General features: G+C 38.8%; 1 protein-coding gene across 3 annotated transcripts in view; it reads left to right on the plus strand.

The window, feature by feature from the left end:
• Positions 1–19,237, plus strand: part of LOC146390158 (uncharacterized) — a 60,153-nt gene that overhangs the window by 12,770 nt on the left and 28,146 nt on the right. For 2 of the 3 annotated variants that reach the window (XM_084923196.1, XM_084923197.1), the window contains 5 exons: positions 437–532; positions 4,635–4,718; positions 8,820–8,903; positions 13,005–13,088; positions 18,690–18,782. In XM_084923196.1, the coding sequence (XP_084779322.1) occupies positions 437–532; positions 4,635–4,718; positions 8,820–8,903; positions 13,005–13,088; positions 18,690–18,782 (441 nt within the window). The remainder of the gene's footprint in view (positions 1–436; positions 533–4,634; positions 4,719–8,819; positions 8,904–13,004; positions 13,089–18,689; positions 18,783–19,237) is intronic. The other variant, XM_084923198.1, reaches the window with a different exon arrangement.

The raw sequence follows: 19,237 nt of genomic DNA on the forward strand, positions 1-19,237 counted from the left end.
GAGTACTCGTCCATGAATGTTGTCCTGCTGCCTTTCATACACTCACTCTCCTCAGAGTTTTACAGACATCAGTCACTCTGAGATTCAGTGTTTTCTCATCAGGGTGAAGACTGTCTGTTATTGCAGGGTGTTGTTGTTGGTTGAAAATGTACAGAGAAATTTGTTGAGTTCATTGAGACGGTGTGTGTTGTTGTCACACATACTTGCTTCTTATATGAAAACTCTTAATTTAAGACAAAGCTTAATTAATTTACTTATAATGAAATTCAAATACAGTTTTTTCTGTAGGTTCTCCATTCTTCAGTTTATATCATATCAAACTTGTGATTCCATATAGTACTTAATTTGTTGACTCTGTGTAACCACTCACATGTTATAACAAAAAACATAAAAACGTACTTTTGTCTTCTCTGTCTTTGTTTCTCTTTAATTGCAGCTTTATGGAAACATCAGTCAAGCCCAGCAAGAGAAACAGAAGATGGAGAGAGAAATGGAGAGACTGAACAATGAGCTCTACTCCAGAAACCAAGAGGTTCATTTTTTATACACTAACTTCCTGCATTTACATGACTACCATGTTTAATCAGATCTCTTTCTCTGGTGATCGAAACACTCTGAAGAAAAATTCAGAAATTCTGATTTTATATAATTCATTGAAAATAAGCAGAGCTGTACTGATTATAATTTTTTAGGCTGATTTATCTGCTGTTCGCAGTGATGCTGTGATTAACTGTCATTTATTGACAACAATCTTTATTCTGTTGTATTCTCCGTGCTTGAAGGTGTTTATTTTCATTTTTTTTTCCAGGCGTTGCCTCATAGATTTGAAACATAAATTCAGGAACTCGTCTACAAATGTTGTCGTAGTTGCTGTAGGACATAACTGAACAGCAAAATGACCGAAGAACGTGGCAACCTCGTTCTTTGTGTATTTTTTATTTAGGAATATCTTGATCTCCAACTATTTGTCACTGAGCAGACGTGTTCCTTAAACATGATGATGTTCATCAAGGAACTGACCTCACAGCCCATTGTTCCTTCAGTGGTGCTACTATTAGTCATTATGCAAATGTACTGTTTATAAGATTTGGGGAAACCTGCAGTCACCTGAGACTGAAGAAGTCACTTGGATGACTGACAAAAGGTTTCTCCCACTGAAAACTTACTTGGATGATTGAGCATGCGTAGGGACGATGAAACAAAGGCAAAAGACAAAAAATGCTTTTATGTTTTTACATTTAATTCTGACACTGATGCTTTACTGACCAACACAAGACACCAAAATTTTGTTATTTTCTTTAATTGACACCAAATGTCTCTAAAAGTAACTGTTTCTATATATTGAACAAGATTATAATTCATGTTTACATCCAAAGAAAGTGCTGACATGCAGAAACTCATCATCTTCCTTTTTTCATTTCTATCAACACTGTTAATTTAAAATACTCAATTAACTATGAACTAATAATGAAATGCAAATGAATGTGTTTCTTTGGGATCGTAGTTTTGTAATTTATACCATAGCAGGCTCTTAATTCTATATAGAACTTAATTTATTATTTTTATGTATGAATGTGTGGTTGTATTGTGTAATCACACACATGTGTGTTTCCTTCCATTGTTGCAGTTTCTGTATCATTGACCACAAAAGCACTTATAAATCCACCTTATACACATTTTTCAGATCGTCCCACAACACTTCATGTTGTTAAAATCAGGCTACATCAGCTCACTTATATTTACATAAAATAGCTTTGATTTAATCTCTTTGTATAAAGCTATCAGAATAGAACAGAATCACCACTTTATTGTCATTCAGAACAGTTGGTGCACATCAGAATGAAATTGTGGTGCATTTACTCGTCATCAGACTGTAGAATATAAATAAATCAATAAAAATAAGTCTAAAGGTTTCAAATATAAAAAAGAGTCTTGGATAAACGTGTAACAATATATTAAAAGAAATGTTATTAGGATTATGAAATATTTTTAGTGGCAAAGAAAAGCTGTGCAGGACCTTTAATATATTGAACAGCAATAACAGCAACAGAAAAGTGTACAACCATCATTTCAGCCATGAAATGACACAGCTGTAAATATAGAGTCATGGGGGACAGAGGGGAGGGGGAGGCAGTCAGGGTTAGTGGTTGGTGTGCTGATGGTTGGAGAATGAAACTATTGTAACATCTGGCTGTCCTGGTCCTGATGCTGCTAAACCTCTATCCAGAGGGCAGCAGGTAGCACAGTGCATGGTGGGGGTGGGCGGAGTCTCTGATGATGTTATGGACTCTGCTGAGACAGCATCTGTGCTCAACTTCCTGGATGGATGGAAGAGAAGTCCTGGGAGGAAGCAGGAAGCTCAGACACTGCTGAGACTGTTTAACCAGTGCTGATGTGTTTGGTGACCAGTCTAACTTCTTAGTTCTCTGCACCCCCAGAAAGTTGACACTGCTGACTACCTCCACAGCTCTGTTGTCAGTGATTAGTGGTGAATGACTGGACTGTTTGGTCCTGAAGTTGATGATCAAGTTCTTGGTCTTCTTGACATTCAGGATTGTTGACACTGCACCGGTCCTCTATAGGACAGATCTGTGTTGTCCATAATGAGACCCACCACTGTTGTGTCATTTTAGTTCTTAATCATGCGATTAGAGGAAGTTGCAGCTAGGGCTGCCACAAACGATTATTTTGATAGTCGACTAGTCACCAATTATTTTTGCGATTAGTCGACTAATCAGATCATGCATCCATTGGACATAAAAGTACAGCTTATTGCACCAGCAGCATCTGCTCTTATATAACTATCATTAGCTTACAGCTTTAAGTGTTTAAGGTATGTGCTAACTAAAAAATAAAGACAAGATGATAGTTTATTACATTTTAATGACATTTGCAGATTGTTTTGGTGGAGTTTAAAAAACTCAGCCGTCTGCTCCTTGCTATCTAAAATATAACAGGACATCGGAGTATATTCAAGAGCATCTCACACTTTTGATAATCAGTTGTCTGCTTGATGTTTATTCAGCTGTGTAAAAACTATAACTTTAATAAAACCGATTTACTCAGGAACAAATAAAACACTAAAAAAAAGCCAGACAATATAATTTTTAAGTTATCTAAGTGACTTATATATCATGTTTAACCTGAGTAGCGAAAGACGGCGGTGGGTTTGAAAACGATTAGCCGGGAGTCCGGTGTTCTCACGGGCTCTAGTGAGCCTTGCCCCCAGCTAGCTATCGAGCTAGTGGGTAACAGACGTCTCCGAAAACGTCGGAGCGCTTTTGAAAATATGTGGTGTCTTGATAAACTGAGCAGATATTTGAGGTTTACACAGCTACATTCTCGCCTGAAAATATGTTAAACGTTTATTTTGTGACCCAGAAAGAATAATAAGAGTAATATTAAAACTAACTAGCTGCCGCCATTGTTGGAAACTGAGCTGAGCTGCGCTATGAATTCTGGGACAGAGCTGCTTCTTCTTCTTCGGGGTTTAACGGCAGCTGGCATCCTTGTACATGCAGTGCTGCCATCTTCTGTTTCAGTCCGTTATTACACTCTTAAATCCTACTACTTATTCCTGCGTCTTTTGTGATCTTACAAAGCTTCAAACGACGCGTCGACTATTAAATCAGTCGTCGACGATTTTGACAGTCGACGTAATCGTGACTAGTCGACTAATCGTGGCAGCCCTAGTTGCAGCGCTGCAGTCATGTGTCAGCAGCGTGAAAAGCAGCGGGCTCAGTTAACAGCTGTGATGGCAGCCAATGGAGAGACAGGTGGAGTTGAAGATGCAGTTTCCCACTCTCACAGAGTGAGTTCTGTCATTGAGGAAGACCAGCAGCCAGATACACATGGGGGTGTTGATACCTGTGGGAGGGGTCAGTTTTTTCACCACCTCCTGGGGGATGATCAACCAACAAACAGCATTCATACGTGACTGTTCTCGTAAAGCTCAGGTAACGAGCAGAGGACATCGCTCTGTGGAGCGGTTTGGCCAGTACAAAGACTGATGTGGAAGGGACTCTACAAGGACTTCATTATTAAGGGAGTTAATGCAGAGGGCAAAATGCATGATGGTGGATTTTTTGGGCACTGGAGTTATGGTGACAGATTTGAAACATGATGGAACAACAGTCTGCCACAGCGAGGTGTTAAAGATGTCTGTAAGGATGTGTGCTAGCTGCTCAGCACACTCTCTGAGTACTCGTCCTTGAATGTTGTCCTGCTGCCTTTCATACACTCACTCTCCTCAGAGTTTTACAGACATCAGTCACTCTGAGATTCAGTGTTTTCTCATCAGGGTGAAGACTGTCTTTTATTACAGGGTGTTGTTGTTGGTTGAAAATGTACAGAGAAATTTGTTGACATCATTGAGACGGTGTGTGTTGTTGTCACACATACTTGCTTCTTATATGAAAACTCTTAATTTAAGACAAAGCTTAATTAATTTACTTATAATGAAATTCAAATACAGTTTTTTCTTTAGGTTCTCCATTCTTCAGTTTATATCATATCAAACTTGTGATTCCATATAGTAATTAATTTGTTGACTCTGTGTAATCACCCACATGTTATAACAAAAAACATAAAAACGTACTTTTGTCTTCTCTGTTTTTGTTTCTCTTTAATTGCAGCTTTGTGGAAACATCAGTCAAGCCAAGGAAGAGAAACAGAAGATGGAGAGACTGAGAAATGAGCTCGATTCCACAAAACAACAGGTTCATTTTTTATACACTAACTTCCTGCATTTACATGACTGCCATGTTTAATCAGATCTCTTTCTCTGGTGATCGAAACACTCTGAAGAAAAATTCAGAAATTCTGATTTTATATAATTCATTGAAAATAAGCAGAGCTGTACTGATTATAATTTTTTAGGCTGATTTATCTGCTGTTCGCAGTGATGCTGTGATTAACTGTCATTTATTGACAACAATCTTTATTCTGTTGTATTCTCCGTGCTTGAAGGTGTTTATTTTCATTTATTTTCCAGCCGGTGCCTCATAGATTTGAAACATAAATTCAGGAACTCGTCTAGAAATTTTGTCGTAGTTGCTGTAGGACATAACTGAACAGCAAAATGACCGAAGAACGTGGCAACCTCGTTCTTTGCTTATTTTTTATTTAGGAATATGTTGATCTCCAACTATTTGTCACTGAACAGACGTGTTCCTTAAACATGATGATGTTCATCAAGGAACTGACCTCACAGCCCATTGTTCCTTCAGTGGTGCTACTATTAGTCATTATGCAAATGTACTGTTTATAAGATTTGGGGAAACCTGCAGTCACCTGAGACTGAAGAAGTCACTTGGATGAGTGACGAAAGGTTTCTCCCACTGAAAACTTACTTGGATGATTGAGCATGCGTAGGGACGATGAAACAAAGGCAAAAGACAAAAAATGCTTTTATGTTTTTACATTTAATTCTGACACTGATGCTTTACTGACCAACACAAGACACCAAAATTTTGTTATTTTGTTTATTTGACACCAAATGTCTCTAAAAGTAACTGTTTCTATATATTGAACAAGATTATAATTCATGTTTACATCCAAAGAAAGTGCTGACATGCAGAAACTCATCATCTTCCTTTTTTCATTTCTATCAACACTGTTAATTTAAAATACTCAATTAACTATGAACTAATAATGAAATGCAAATGAATGTGTTTCTTTGGGATCGTAGTTTTGTAATTTATATCATAGCAGGCTCTTAATTCTATATAGAACTTAATTTATTATTTTTATGTATGAATGTGTGGTTGTATTGTGTAATCACACACATGTGTGTTTCCTTCCATTGTTGCAGTTTCTGTATCATTGACCACAAAAGCACTTATAAATCCACCTTATACACATTTTTCAGATCGTCCCACAACACTTCATGTTGTTAAAATCAGGCTACATCAGCTCACTTATATTTACATAAAATAGCTTTGATTTAATCTCTTTGTATAAAGCTATCAGAATAGAACAGAATCACCACTTTATTGTCATTCAGAACAGTTGGTGCACATCAGAATGAAATTGTGGTGCATTTACTCGTCATCAGACTGTAGAATATAAATAAATCAATAAAAATAAGTCTAAAGGTTTCAAATATAAAAAAGAGTCTTGGATAAACGTGTAACAATATATTAAAAGAAATGTTATTAGGATTATGAAATATTTTTAGTGGCAAAGAAAAGCTGTGCAGGACCTTTAATATATTGAACAGCAATAACAGCAACAGAAAAGTGTACAACCATCATTTCAGCCATGAAATGACACAGCTGTAAATATAGAGTCATGGGGGACAGAGGGGAGGGGGAGGCAGTCAGGGTTAGTGGTTGGTGTGCTGATGGTTGGAGAATGAAACTATTGTAACATCTGGCTGTCCTGGTCCTGATGCTGCTAAACCTCTATCCAGAGGGCAGCAGGTAGCACAGTGCATGGTGGGGGTGGGCGGAGTCTCTGATGATGTTATGGACTCTGCTGAGACAGCATCTGTGCTCAACTTCCTGGATGGATGGAAGAGAAGTCCTGGGAGGAAGCAGGAAGCTCAGACACTGCTGAGACTGTTTAACCAGTGCTGATGTGTTTGGTGACCAGTCTAACTTCTTAGTTCTCTGCACCCCCAGAAAGTTGACACTGCTGACTACCTCCACAGCTCTGTTGTCAGTGATTAGTGGTGAATGACTGGACTGTTTGGTCCTGAAGTTGATGATCAAGTTCTTGGTCTTCTTGACATTCAGGATTGTTGACACTGCACCGGTCCTCTATAGGACAGATCTGTGTTGTCCATAATGAGACCCACCACTGTTGTGTCATTTTAGTTCTTAATCATGCGATTAGAGGAAGTTGCAGCTAGGGCTGCCACAAACGATTATTTTGATAGTCGACTAGTCACCAATTATTTTTGCGATTAGTCGACTAATCAGATCATGCATCCATTGGACATAAAAGTACAGCTTATTGCACCAGCAGCATCTGCTCTTATATAACTATCATTAGCTTACAGCTTTAAGTGTTTAAGGTATGTGCTAACTAAAAAATAAAGACAAGATGATAGTTTATTACATTTTAATGACATTTGCAGATTGTTTTGGTGGAGTTTAAAAAACTCAGCCGTCTGCTCCTTGCTATCTAAAATATAACAGGACATCGGAGTATATTCAAGAGCATCTCACACTTTTGATAATCAGTTGTCTGCTTGATGTTTATTCAGCTGTGTAAAAACTATAACTTTAATAAAACCGATTTACTCAGGAACAAATAAAACACTAAAAAAAAGCCAGACAATATAATTTTTAAGTTATCTAAGTGACTTATATATCATGTTTAACCTGAGTAGCGAAAGACGGCGGTGGGTTTGAAAACGATTAGCCGGGAGTCCGGTGTTCTCACGGGCTCTAGTGAGCCTTGCCCCCAGCTAGCTATCGAGCTAGTGGGTAACAGACGTCTCCGAAAACGTCGGAGCGCTTTTGAAAATATGTGGTGTCTTGATAAACTGAGCAGATATTTGAGGTTTACACAGCTACATTCTCGCCTGAAAATATGTTAAACGTTTATTTTGTGACCCAGAAAGAATAATAAGAGTAATATTAAAACTAACTAGCTGCCGCCATTGTTGGAAACTGAGCTGAGCTGCGCTATGAATTCTGGGACAGAGCTGCTTCTTCTTCTTTGGGGTTTAACGGCAGCTGGCATCCTTGTACATGCAGTGCTGCCATCTTCTGTTTCAGTCCGTTATTACACTCTTAAATCCTACTACTTATTCCTGCGTCTTTTGTGATCTTACAAAGCTTCAAACGACGCGTCGACTATTAAATCAGTCGTCGACGATTTTGACAGTCGACGTAATCGTGACTAGTCGACTAATCGTGGCAGCCCTAGTTGCAGCGCTGCAGTCATGTGTCAGCAGCGTGAAAAGCAGCGGGCTCAGTTAACAGCTGTGATGGCAGCCAATGGAGAGACAGGTGGAGTTGAAGATGCAGTTTCCCACTCTCACAGAGTGAGTTCTGTCATTGAGGAAGACCAGCAGCCAGATACACATGGGGGTGTTGATACCTGTGGGAGGGGTCAGTTTTTTCACCACCTCCTGGGGGATGATCAACCAACAAACAGCATTCATACGTGACTGTTCTCGTAAAGCTCAGGTAACGAGCAGAGGACATCGCTCTGTGGAGCGGTTTGGCCAGTACAAAGACTGATGTGGAAGGGACTCTACAAGGACTTCATTATTAAGGGAGTTAATGCAGAGGGCAAAATGCATGATGGTGGATTTTTTGGGCACTGGAGTTATGGTGACAGATTTGAAACATGATGGAACAACAGTCTGCCACAGCGAGGTGTTAAAGATGTCTGTAAGGATGTGTGCTAGCTGCTCAGCACACTCTCTGAGTACTCGTCCATGAATGTTGTCCTGCTGCCTTTCATACACTCACTCTCCTCAGAGTTTTACAGACATCAGTCACTCTGAGATTCAGTGTTTTCTCATCAGGGTGAAGACTGTCTTTTATTACAGGGTGTTGTTGTTGGTTGAAAATGTACAGAGAAATTTGTTGACATCATTGAGACGGTGTGTGTTGTTGTCACACATACTTGCTTCTTATATGAAAACTCTTAATTTAAGACAAAGCTTAATTAATTTACTTATAATGAAATTCAAATACAGTTTTTTCTTTAGGTTCTCCATTCTTCAGTTTATATCATATCAAACTTGTGATTCCATATAGTAATTAATTTGTTGACTCTGTGTAATCACCCACATGTTATAACAAAAAACATAAAAACGTACTTTTGTCTTCTCTGTTTTTGTTTCTCTTTAATTGCAGCTTTGTGGAAACATCAGTCAAGCCAAGGAAGAGAAACAGAAGATGGAGAGACTGAGAAATGAGCTCGATTCCACAAAACAACAGGTTCATTTTTTATACACTAACTTCCTGCATTTACATGACTGCCATGTTTAATCAGATCTCTTTCTCTGGTGATCGAAACACTCTGAAGAAAAATTCAGAAATTCTGATTTTATATAATTCATTGAAAATAAGCAGAGCTGTACTGATTATAATTTTTTAGGCTGATTTATCTGCTGTTCGCAGTGATGCTGTGATTAACTGTCATTTATTGACAACAATCTTTATTCTGTTGTATTCTCCGTGCTTGAAGGTGTTTATTTTCATTTATTTTCCAGCCGGTGCCTCATAGATTTGAAACATAAATTCAGGAACTCGTCTAGAAATTTTGTCGTAGTTGCTGTAGGACATAACTGAACAGCAAAATGACCGAAGAACGTGGCAACCTCGTTCTTTGCTTATTTTTTATTTAGGAATATGTTGATCTCCAACTATTTGTCACTGAACAGACGTGTTCCTTAAACATGATGATGTTCATCAAGGAACTGACCTCACAGCCCATTGTTCCTTCAGTGGTGCTACTATTAGTCATTATGCAAATGTACTGTTTATAAGATTTGGGGAAACCTGCAGTCACCTGAGACTGAAGAAGTCACTTGGATGAGTGACGAAAGGTTTCTCCCACTGAAAACTTACTTGGATGATTGAGCATGCGTAGGGACGATGAAACAAAGGCAAAAGACAAAAAATGCTTTTATGTTTTTACATTTAATTCTGACACTGATGCTTTACTGACCAACACAAGACACCAAAATTTTGTTATTTTGTTTATTTGACACCAAATGTCTCTAAAAGTAACTGTTTCTATATATTGAACAAGATTATAATTCATGTTTACATCCAAAGAAAGTGCTGACATGCAGAAACTCATCATCTTCCTTTTTTCATTTCTATCAACACTGTTAATTTAAAATACTCAATTAACTATGAACTAATAATGAAATGCAAATGAATGTGTTTCTTTGGGATCGTAGTTTTGTAATTTATATCATAGCAGGCTCTTAATTCTATATAGAACTTAATTTATTATTTTTATGTATGAATGTGTGGTTGTATTGTGTAATCACACACATGTGTGTTTCCTTCCATTGTTGCAGTTTCTGTATCATTGACCACAAAAGCACTTATAAATCCACCTTATACACATTTTTCAGATCGTCCCACAACACTTCATGTTGTTAAAATCAGGCTACATCAGCTCACTTATATTTACATAAAATAGCTTTGATTTAATCTCTTTGTATAAAGCTATCAGAATAGAACAGAATCACCACTTTATTGTCATTCAGAACAGTTGGTGCACATCAGAATGAAATTGTGGTGCATTTACTCGTCATCAGACTGTAGAATATAAATAAATCAATAAAAATAAGTCTAAAGGTTTCAAATATAAAAAAGAGTCTTGGATAAACGTGTAACAATATATTAAAAGAAATGTTATTAGGATTATGAAATATTTTTAGTGGCAAAGAAAAGCTGTGCAGGACCTTTAATATATTGAACAGCAATAACAGCAACAGAAAAGTGTACAACCATCATTTCAGCCATGAAATGACACAGCTGTAAATATAGAGTCATGGGGGACAGAGGGGAGGGGGAGGCAGTCAGGGTTAGTGGTTGGTGTGCTGATGGTTGGAGAATGAAACTATTGTAACATCTGGCTGTCCTGGTCCTGATGCTGCTAAACCTCTATCCAGAGGGCAGCAGGTAGCACAGTGCATGGTGGGGGTGGGCGGAGTCTCTGATGATGTTATGGACTCTGCTGAGACAGCATCTGTGCTCAACTTCCTGGATGGATGGAAGAGAAGTCCTGGGAGGAAGCAGGAAGCTCAGACACTGCTGAGACTGTTTAACCAGTGCTGATGTGTTTGGTGACCAGTCTAACTTCTTAGTTCTCTGCACCCCCAGAAAGTTGACACTGCTGACTACCTCCACAGCTCTGTTGTCAGTGATTAGTGGTGAATGACTGGACTGTTTGGTCCTGAAGTTGATGATCAAGTTCTTGGTCTTCTTGACATTCAGGATTGTTGACACTGCACCGGTCCTCTATAGGACAGATCTGTGTTGTCCATAATGAGACCCACCACTGTTGTGTCATTTTAGTTCTTAATCATGCGATTAGAGGAAGTTGCAGCTAGGGCTGCCACAAACGATTATTTTGATAGTCGACTAGTCACCAATTATTTTTGCGATTAGTCGACTAATCAGATCATGCATCCATTGGACATAAAAGTACAGCTTATTGCACCAGCAGCATCTGCTCTTATATAACTATCATTAGCTTACAGCTTTAAGTGTTTAAGGTATGTGCTAACTAAAAAATAAAGACAAGATGATAGTTTATTAAATTTTAATGACATTTGTAGATTGTTTCGGTGGAGTTTAATAAACTCAGCCGTCTGCTCCTTGCTATCTAAAATATAACAGGACATCGGAGTATATTCAAGAGCATCTCACACTTTTGATAATCAGTTGTCTGCTTGATGTTTATTCAGCTGTGTAAAAACTATAACTTTAATAAAACCGATTTACTCAGGAACAAATAAAACACTAAAAAAAAGCCAGACAATATAATTTTTAAGTTATCTAAGTGACTTATATATCATGTTTAACCTGAGTAGCGAAAGACGGCGGTGGGTTTGAAAACGATTAGCCGGGAGTCCGGTGTTCTCACGGGCTCTAGTGAGCCTTGCCCCCAGCTAGCTATCGAGCTAGTGGGTAACAGACGTCTCCGAAAACGTCGGAGCGCTTTTGAAAATATGTGGTGTCTTGATAAACTGAGCAGATATTTGAGGTTTACACAGCTACATTCTCGCCTGAAAATATGTTAAACGTTTATTTTGTGACCCAGAAAGAATAATAAGAGTAATATTAAAACTAACTAGCTGCCGCCATTGTTGGAAACTGAGCTGGGCTGCGCTATGAATTCTGGGACAGAGCTGCTTCTTCTTCTTCGGGATTTAACGACAGCTGGCATCCTTGTACATGCAGTGCTGCCATCTTCTGTTTCAGTCCGTTATTACACTCTTAAATCCTACTACTTATTCCTGCGTCTTTTGTGATCTTACAAAGCTTCAAACGACGCGTCGACTATTAAATCAGTCGTCGACGATTTTGACAGTCGACGTAATCGTGACTAGTCGACTAATCGTGGCAGCCCTAGTTGCAGCGCTGCAGTCATGTGTCAGCAGCGTGAAAAGCAGCGGGCTCAGTTAACAGCTGTGATGGCAGCCAATGGAGAGACAGGTGGAGTTGAAGATGCTGTTTCCCACTCTCACAGAGTGAGTTCTGTCATTGAGGAAGACCAGCAGCCAGATACACATGGGGGTGTTGATACCTGTGGGAGGGGTCAGTTTTTTCACCACCTCCTGGGGGATGATCAACCAACAAACAGCATTCATACGTGACTGTTCTCGTAAAGCTCAGGTAACGAGCAGAGGACATCGCTCTGTGGAGCGGTTTGGCCAGTACAAAGACTGATGTGGAAGGGACTCTACAAGGACTTCATTATTAAGGGAGTTAATGCAGAGGGCAAAACGCATGATGGTGGATTTTTTGGGCACTGGAGTTATGGTGACAGATTTGAAACATGATGGAACAACAGTCTGCCACAGCGAGGTGTTAAAGATGTCTGTAAGGGCGTGTGCTAGCTGCTCAGCACACTCTCTGAGTACTCGTCCTTGAATGTTGTCCTGCTGCCTTTCATACACTCACTCTCCTCAGAGTTTTACAGACATCAGTCACTCTGAGATTCAGTGTTTTCTCATCAGGGTGAAGACTGTCTTTTATTGCAGGGTGTTGTTGTTGGTTGAAAATGTACAGAGAAATTTGTTGACATCATTGAGACGGTGTGTGTTGTTGTCACACATACTTGCTTCTTATATGAAAACTCTTAATTTAAGACAAAGCTTAATTAATTTACTTATAATGAAATTCAAATACAGTTTTTTCTTTAGGTTCTCCATTCTTCAGTTTATATCATATCAAACTTGTGATTCCATATAGTAATTAATTTGTTGACTCTGTGTTATCACTCACATGTTATAACAAAAAACATAAAAACGTACTTTTGTCTTCTCTGTTTTTGTTTCTCTTTAATTGCAGCTTTATGGAAACATCAGTCAAGCCAAGGAAGAGAAACAGAAGATGGAGAGACTGAGAAATGAGCTCGATTCCACAAAACAACAGGTTCATTTTTTATACACTAACTTCCTGCATTTACATGACTGCCATTTTTAATCAGATCTCTTTCTCTGGTGATGGAAACACTCTGAAGAAAAATTCAGAAATCCTGATTTTATATAATTCATTGAAAATAAGCAGAGCTGTACTGATTATAATTTTTTAGGCTGATTTATCTGCTGTTTGCAGTGATGCTGTGATTAACTGTCATTTATTGACAACAATCTTTATTCTGTTGTATTCTCCGTGCTTGAAGGTGTTTATTTTCATTTATTTTCCAGGCGGTGCCTCATAGATTTGAAACATAAATTCAGGAACTCATCTAGAAATTTTGTCGTAGTTGCTGTAGGACATAACTGAACAGCAAAATGACCGAAGAACGTGGCAACCTCGTTCTTTGCTTATTTTTTATTTAGGAATATGTTGATCTCCAACTATTTGTCACTGAACAGACGTGTTCCTTAAACATGATGATGTTCATCAAGGAACTGACCTCACAGCCCATTGTTCCTTCAGTGGTGCTCGTATTAGTCATTATGCAAATGTACTGTTTATAAGATTTGGGGAAACCTGCAGTCACCTGAGACTGAAGAAGTCACTTGGATGAGTGACGAAAGGTTTCTCCCACTGAAAACTTACTTGGATGATTGAGCATGCGTAGGGACGATGAAACAAAGGCAAAAGACAAAAAATGCTTTTATGTTTTTACATTTAATTCTGACACTGATGCTTTACTGACCAACACAAGACACCAAAATTTTGTTATTTTGTTTATTTGACACCAAATGTCTCTAAAAGTAACTGTTTCTATATATTGAACAAGATTATAATTCATGTTTACATCCAAAGAAAGTGCTGACATGCAGAAACTCATCATCTTCCTTTTTTCATTTCTATCAACACTGTTAATTTAAAATACTCAATTAACTATGAACTAATAATGAAATGCAAATGAATGTGTTTCTTTGGGATCGTAGTTTTGTAATTTATATCATAGCAGGCTCTTAATTCTATATAGAACTTAATTTATTATTTTTATGTATGAATGTGTGGTTGTATTGTGTAATCACACACATGTGTGTTTCCTTCCATTGTTGCAGTTTCTGTATCATTGACCACAAAAGCACTTATAAATCCACCTTATACACATTTTTCAGATCGTCCCACAACACTTCATGTTGTTAAAATCAGGCTACATCAGCTCACTTATATTTACATAAAATAGCTTTGATTTAATCTCTTTGTATAAAGCTATCAGAATAGAACAGAATCACCACTTTATTGTCATTCAGAACAGTTGGTGCACATCAGAATGAAATTGTGGTGCATTTACTCGTCATCAGACTGTAGAATATAAATAAATCAATAAAAATAAGTCTAAAGGTTTCAAATATAAAAAAGAGTCTTGGATAAACGTGTAACAATATATTAAAAGAAATGTTTTTAGGATTATGAAATATTTTTAGTGGCAAAGAAAAGCTGTGCAGGACCTTTAATATATTGAACAGCAATAACAGCAACAGAAAAGTGTACAACCATCATTTCAGCCATGAAATGACACAGCTGTAAATATAGAGTCATGGGGGACAGAGGGGAGGGGGAGGCAGTCAGGGTTAGTGGTTGGTGTGCTGATGGTTGGAGAATGAAACTATTGTAACATCTGGCTGTCCTGGTCCTGATGCTGCTAAACCTCTATCCAGAGGGCAGCAGGTAGCACAGTGCATGGTGGGGGTGGGCGGAGTCTCTGATGATGTTATGGACTCTGCTGAGACAGCATCTGTGCTCAACTTCCTGGATGGATGGAAGAGAAGTCCTGGGAGGAAGCAGGAAGCTCAGACACTGCTGAGACTGTTTAACCAGTGCTGATGTGTTTGGTGACCAGTCTAACTTCTTAGTTCTCTGCACCCCCAGAAAGTTGACACTGCTGACTACCTCCACAGCTCTGTTGTCAGTGATTAGTGGTGAATGACTGGACTGTTTTGTCCTGAAGTTGATGATCAAGTTCTTGGTCTTCTTGACATTCAGGATTGTTGACACTGCACCGGTCCTCTATAGGACAGATCTGTGTTGTCCTTAATGAGACCCACCACTGTTGTGTCATTTGCGTTCCTAATCATGCGATTAGAGAAAGATGCAGCGCTGCAGTCATGTGTCAGCAGCGTGAAAAGCAGCGGGCTCAGTAAACAGCCCTGATGGGAGCCAATCCGATTGTTAAGTGATGACGTGACGAATCCTACTTCCGGGCCTAAAGTAGTCTGCGTTTAATGTGGCTTTTGTGTTGTTAACATGTTTAATGTTTTGTATTTTCTTCTATTTAATCTCAAAAAGCTCCTAAAACAGTCAGTGATCACTGTTGACCTCCCTCGGCTTTTATTACCGCTAATCATTTATTTAAGCTCAGTTTTTAAAACCTTAGGATGTAACTACAGCAGCAGTATATGAATGACTAACCTCGTATTGTGGATGGATTATCTCAGTTGTTCTCCTGGCTGAAGTTTGGTCCTTTTACAGCATCCTGCCATGCGATTACATTTGTTCCTGACCACCGAGAACACTCACGTTAACTTTTATCGAGTGGAAAAAAAGTTAGCTTGTTTATATTATGCTAACATAGCTGTGTCGCTAGCGGTCACGTAGCACATCATTATATACCAGCTAGCCCAACTTCAGTAACCCTACAAACGTCACTGCTGTTTAGTTTTCTGTCTTCATTTATGCTGGAAGTGATAACAGAGCTGTACGCTTTAATTTGTTTCCAAAACCCCGCAGTCAGGACATGCTATATTGTATTTAGATAGAAGCTAGCGAGTTAACTTCCTGCTAACTTCTAACTCCGTTAAATGTCATAAATTCCGTTTTCATGGATGCCTGGATGTTAAACTCAATTGTTACACCTGGTAGAGCAGAACGCTGATCATTTTATTAAAGATGAAAGACTTTAGACAGTTTTTCAACTCTCAGTAATGCCATAGTGATCGTTTGATATATGGACCTGCATCGGAGTTTAGGCCCAGACACGGCTAGTGACGTCAGACTTAACGACCGGATGGAGATACAGGTGGAGTTGAAGATGCGTTTCCCACTCTCACAGAGTGAGTTCTGTCATTGAGGAAGACCAGCAGCCAGATACACATGGGGGTGTTGATACCTGTGGGAGGGGTCAGTTTTTTCACCACCTCCTGGGGGATGATCAACCAACAAACAGCATTCATACGTGACTGTTCTCGTAAAGCTCAGGTAACGAGCAGAGGACATCGCTCTGTGGAGCGGTTTGGCCAGTACAAAGACTGATGTGGAAGGGACTCTACAAGGACTTCATTATTAAGGGAGTTAATGCAGAGGGCAAAACGCATGATGGTGGATTTTTTGGGCACTGGAGTTATGGTGACAGATTTGAAACATGATGGAACAACAGTCTGCCACAGCGAGGTGTTAAAGATGTCTGTAAGGACGTGTGCTAGCTGCTCAGCACACTCTCTGAGTACTCGTCCTTTAATGTTGTCCTGCTGCCTTTCATACATTAACTCTCCTCAGAGTTTTACAGACATCAGTCACTCTGAGATTCAGTGTTTTCTCATCAGGGTGAAGACTGTCTTTTATTGCAGGGTGTTGTTGTTGGTTGAAAATGTACAGAGAAATTTGTTGAGTTCATTGAGACGGTGTGTGTTGACATGGCAGCAGAAATTTGAGTTACCATTTCAAGATCTGCATCCGAAGTGTGATGTGAAGAAACAGGCAGAAGCAGACGAGATAGACAGTCAGCTGTATGACTCAGAGAATCTGGGTGGTAAATAACAGCAGACCAGCGGGTGATACTCATTCTCGCCCTATGAATGCCTTTGGTGCTCAGCAGCGTTGCCAGAGCTCGGAGGTCTGTCTGCAGAGTGAAACGTCGGCCTCACAAATATGTTCTCCTTTTCTCTGCAGTCCACACACCAGCAAGAGCTTTTTTTTTCAACAGTAGAAAACGTTTGTTCTGTTGCAGACAGTTTGGGGGAAGCAAACGCCGCAGGTTTCTCTGTGCCATGTGGTGGAAATTTCTTTATTCTATGTATTGGTCACATATTTTAACCATATCGCTTTAGCAATAGTAATATCACTTTGTCACTTAGGTTAGCTGCACAAACATGTCTTATGCTCTATCACATGTGTTCTACACAGACACACACACAGTGGCCATTGCAGTAAGTCAGAGACATTCAGGCGTGTGTGTGTGTGTGTGTGTGTGTAAGATGAGGACCCTGGTGTTTGTCTACAGCAGTGGCTCCTAAACTTTTTTTGCTGGGCCCCCCTTTGTTTTACAAGAAAATCTTGCCTCGTTTGGAGGCATGAGAGTTGTTTTTCAGAGTTGTTTCACTTTATGCACACAGTCAATATCTGGGCAGCAGGGATGCAGGAAGCAGGTGATGTGTTTGTAGAGATCACAGAAGCAGTAGGAGCAGCACATGGGGGTAGAACAGTGTTGCCTAAAAGGGTGATGTTCAGCCTAACACAGGAATTATTTTCTTTGTGTATGTAACCAGTTGAAGATCAGGTGGTTTTAGTGGTGTATTGCTGAAGTGCTCTTTGTAGATGTGGTTAAGCAAAATACAAACTGCTGAGCCTGTGTCCAAAATCAGATGGATGTCCTTAGCTGAGGAAGTAGGTGTGCTCACATTTATGCTGCATTTTAATCTTTTTGATGCATACAAAGCATCTATTAAGTAAAGTGCAGTCAGTTTTGGTAGGTGGACTCGCCAAACATCTCTTGTCTTGGATGAGCAGCAGACACGGACAAACTTTATCACACAGTTTACAAGTAGCTCTGGCAGCAGGACACTGATGAAAGTTAGCTAGATGACTGTTTGAACCACAGCCGAAACAGGTCTTAGAGCATTTTGCAGCACGAGACTTAGACAGACTATGGATTTAGCTTATTGAACTGCAGCTTCTGTTTGTGTTGCCAGTGTAGCAGCTTTATCCAGAGTCCAATCAGGTCTTTCTCCTGTGCTGGAGCTAAACATGTGTTCAGCTAGCTGATCATTTCTTCTGTTCTGTCATCAAACTCACATTTAAAAGCAAGGTCACACAAGCTGGCCACATACTGAATAACTGTCTAATGTAAAGCTTGTGTTCACTTTGTGAAAGCAAGTGTTTCCACAACAACATTTACTTTAAGTAAAAAGTGTTGTTTTAGGGCAGCAACAACAGAGGCAACAGTGTCACCTGTATTTGGAAGTGAGTAGAAAATTATTTGTCCCTCTGTTTTTAGGAGTGATGTAAAACTTTACCAATAAACACAAAACAGTGTAGTTGTTTTTTTTTTTATAAATCAGATTTTATAAATGTTATATTTTGTTTGTGTGTGTGTTTAAGTAAAATCTACTTTTATTTTTGGAGACACTACATTCAAAATCAAATATTCATTTATTTAAATTATTTAGATAATTCAAATAAAACATTTAAATAAATTTTTCATTGTTACTTATTTGTATGAACCAACTTATATTTTCACAATTCAGCTGTTATTTAAAGCTTTAATGTGACTCTGGTTGTGTTTCATTATTGTGTCTTAAACATGAACATTTGTTCCTTCTGCTCTTTCTTCATGTAACATTTCACCTGCAGTTGGAGAAGAAAACTGAAACCATCAATCAGCTCAAGCAGGAGAAACAAGCAGCAGAGAACCTGAAGAATCAGTTCAAGTCCAAATGTCACGAGGTTTGTTCTTCCATTGTAAATATTTTAATATGCTGACAAAATTCTCTTTATCTTTGTATTGTAAAGAGTTATGAAGGAAACTTTAGATATAATTTTGTTTATTTGACAACAAATGTCTAATTAATTCTCATTCTCTTATTTCTATATAGAACTTAATTTATTAACTTTTTATGAATGAATGTGTGATTGCATTGTGTAATCACACACATGTGTTTTGCCTTCCATTGTTGCAGTTGCAGAGTAAGGAAGGGAAATTATTTTGTTTATTTGTTGTCTGTTAACCCTTTAAAGACGGTCGGAGCGGACACGCTCTGTTTTGCGTAACTATTTTTAAATCCTGGTAGCACTGCAACCACGTAAGCTAGCGGAATAATTTTTTTTGGATATGAAACCGGAGGAGTTGTACTTACATCTTATGCCATCAGCTTGTCCTAGGTCACAGTTTCCTTCCACAT

This window comes from Perissodus microlepis, chromosome 3, assembly GCF_051167445.1.
Source record: "Perissodus microlepis isolate ML-2025 ecotype Zambia chromosome 3, ASM5116744v1, whole genome shotgun sequence".
NCBI classification, from domain to species: domain Eukaryota; kingdom Metazoa; phylum Chordata; class Actinopteri; order Cichliformes; family Cichlidae; genus Perissodus; species Perissodus microlepis.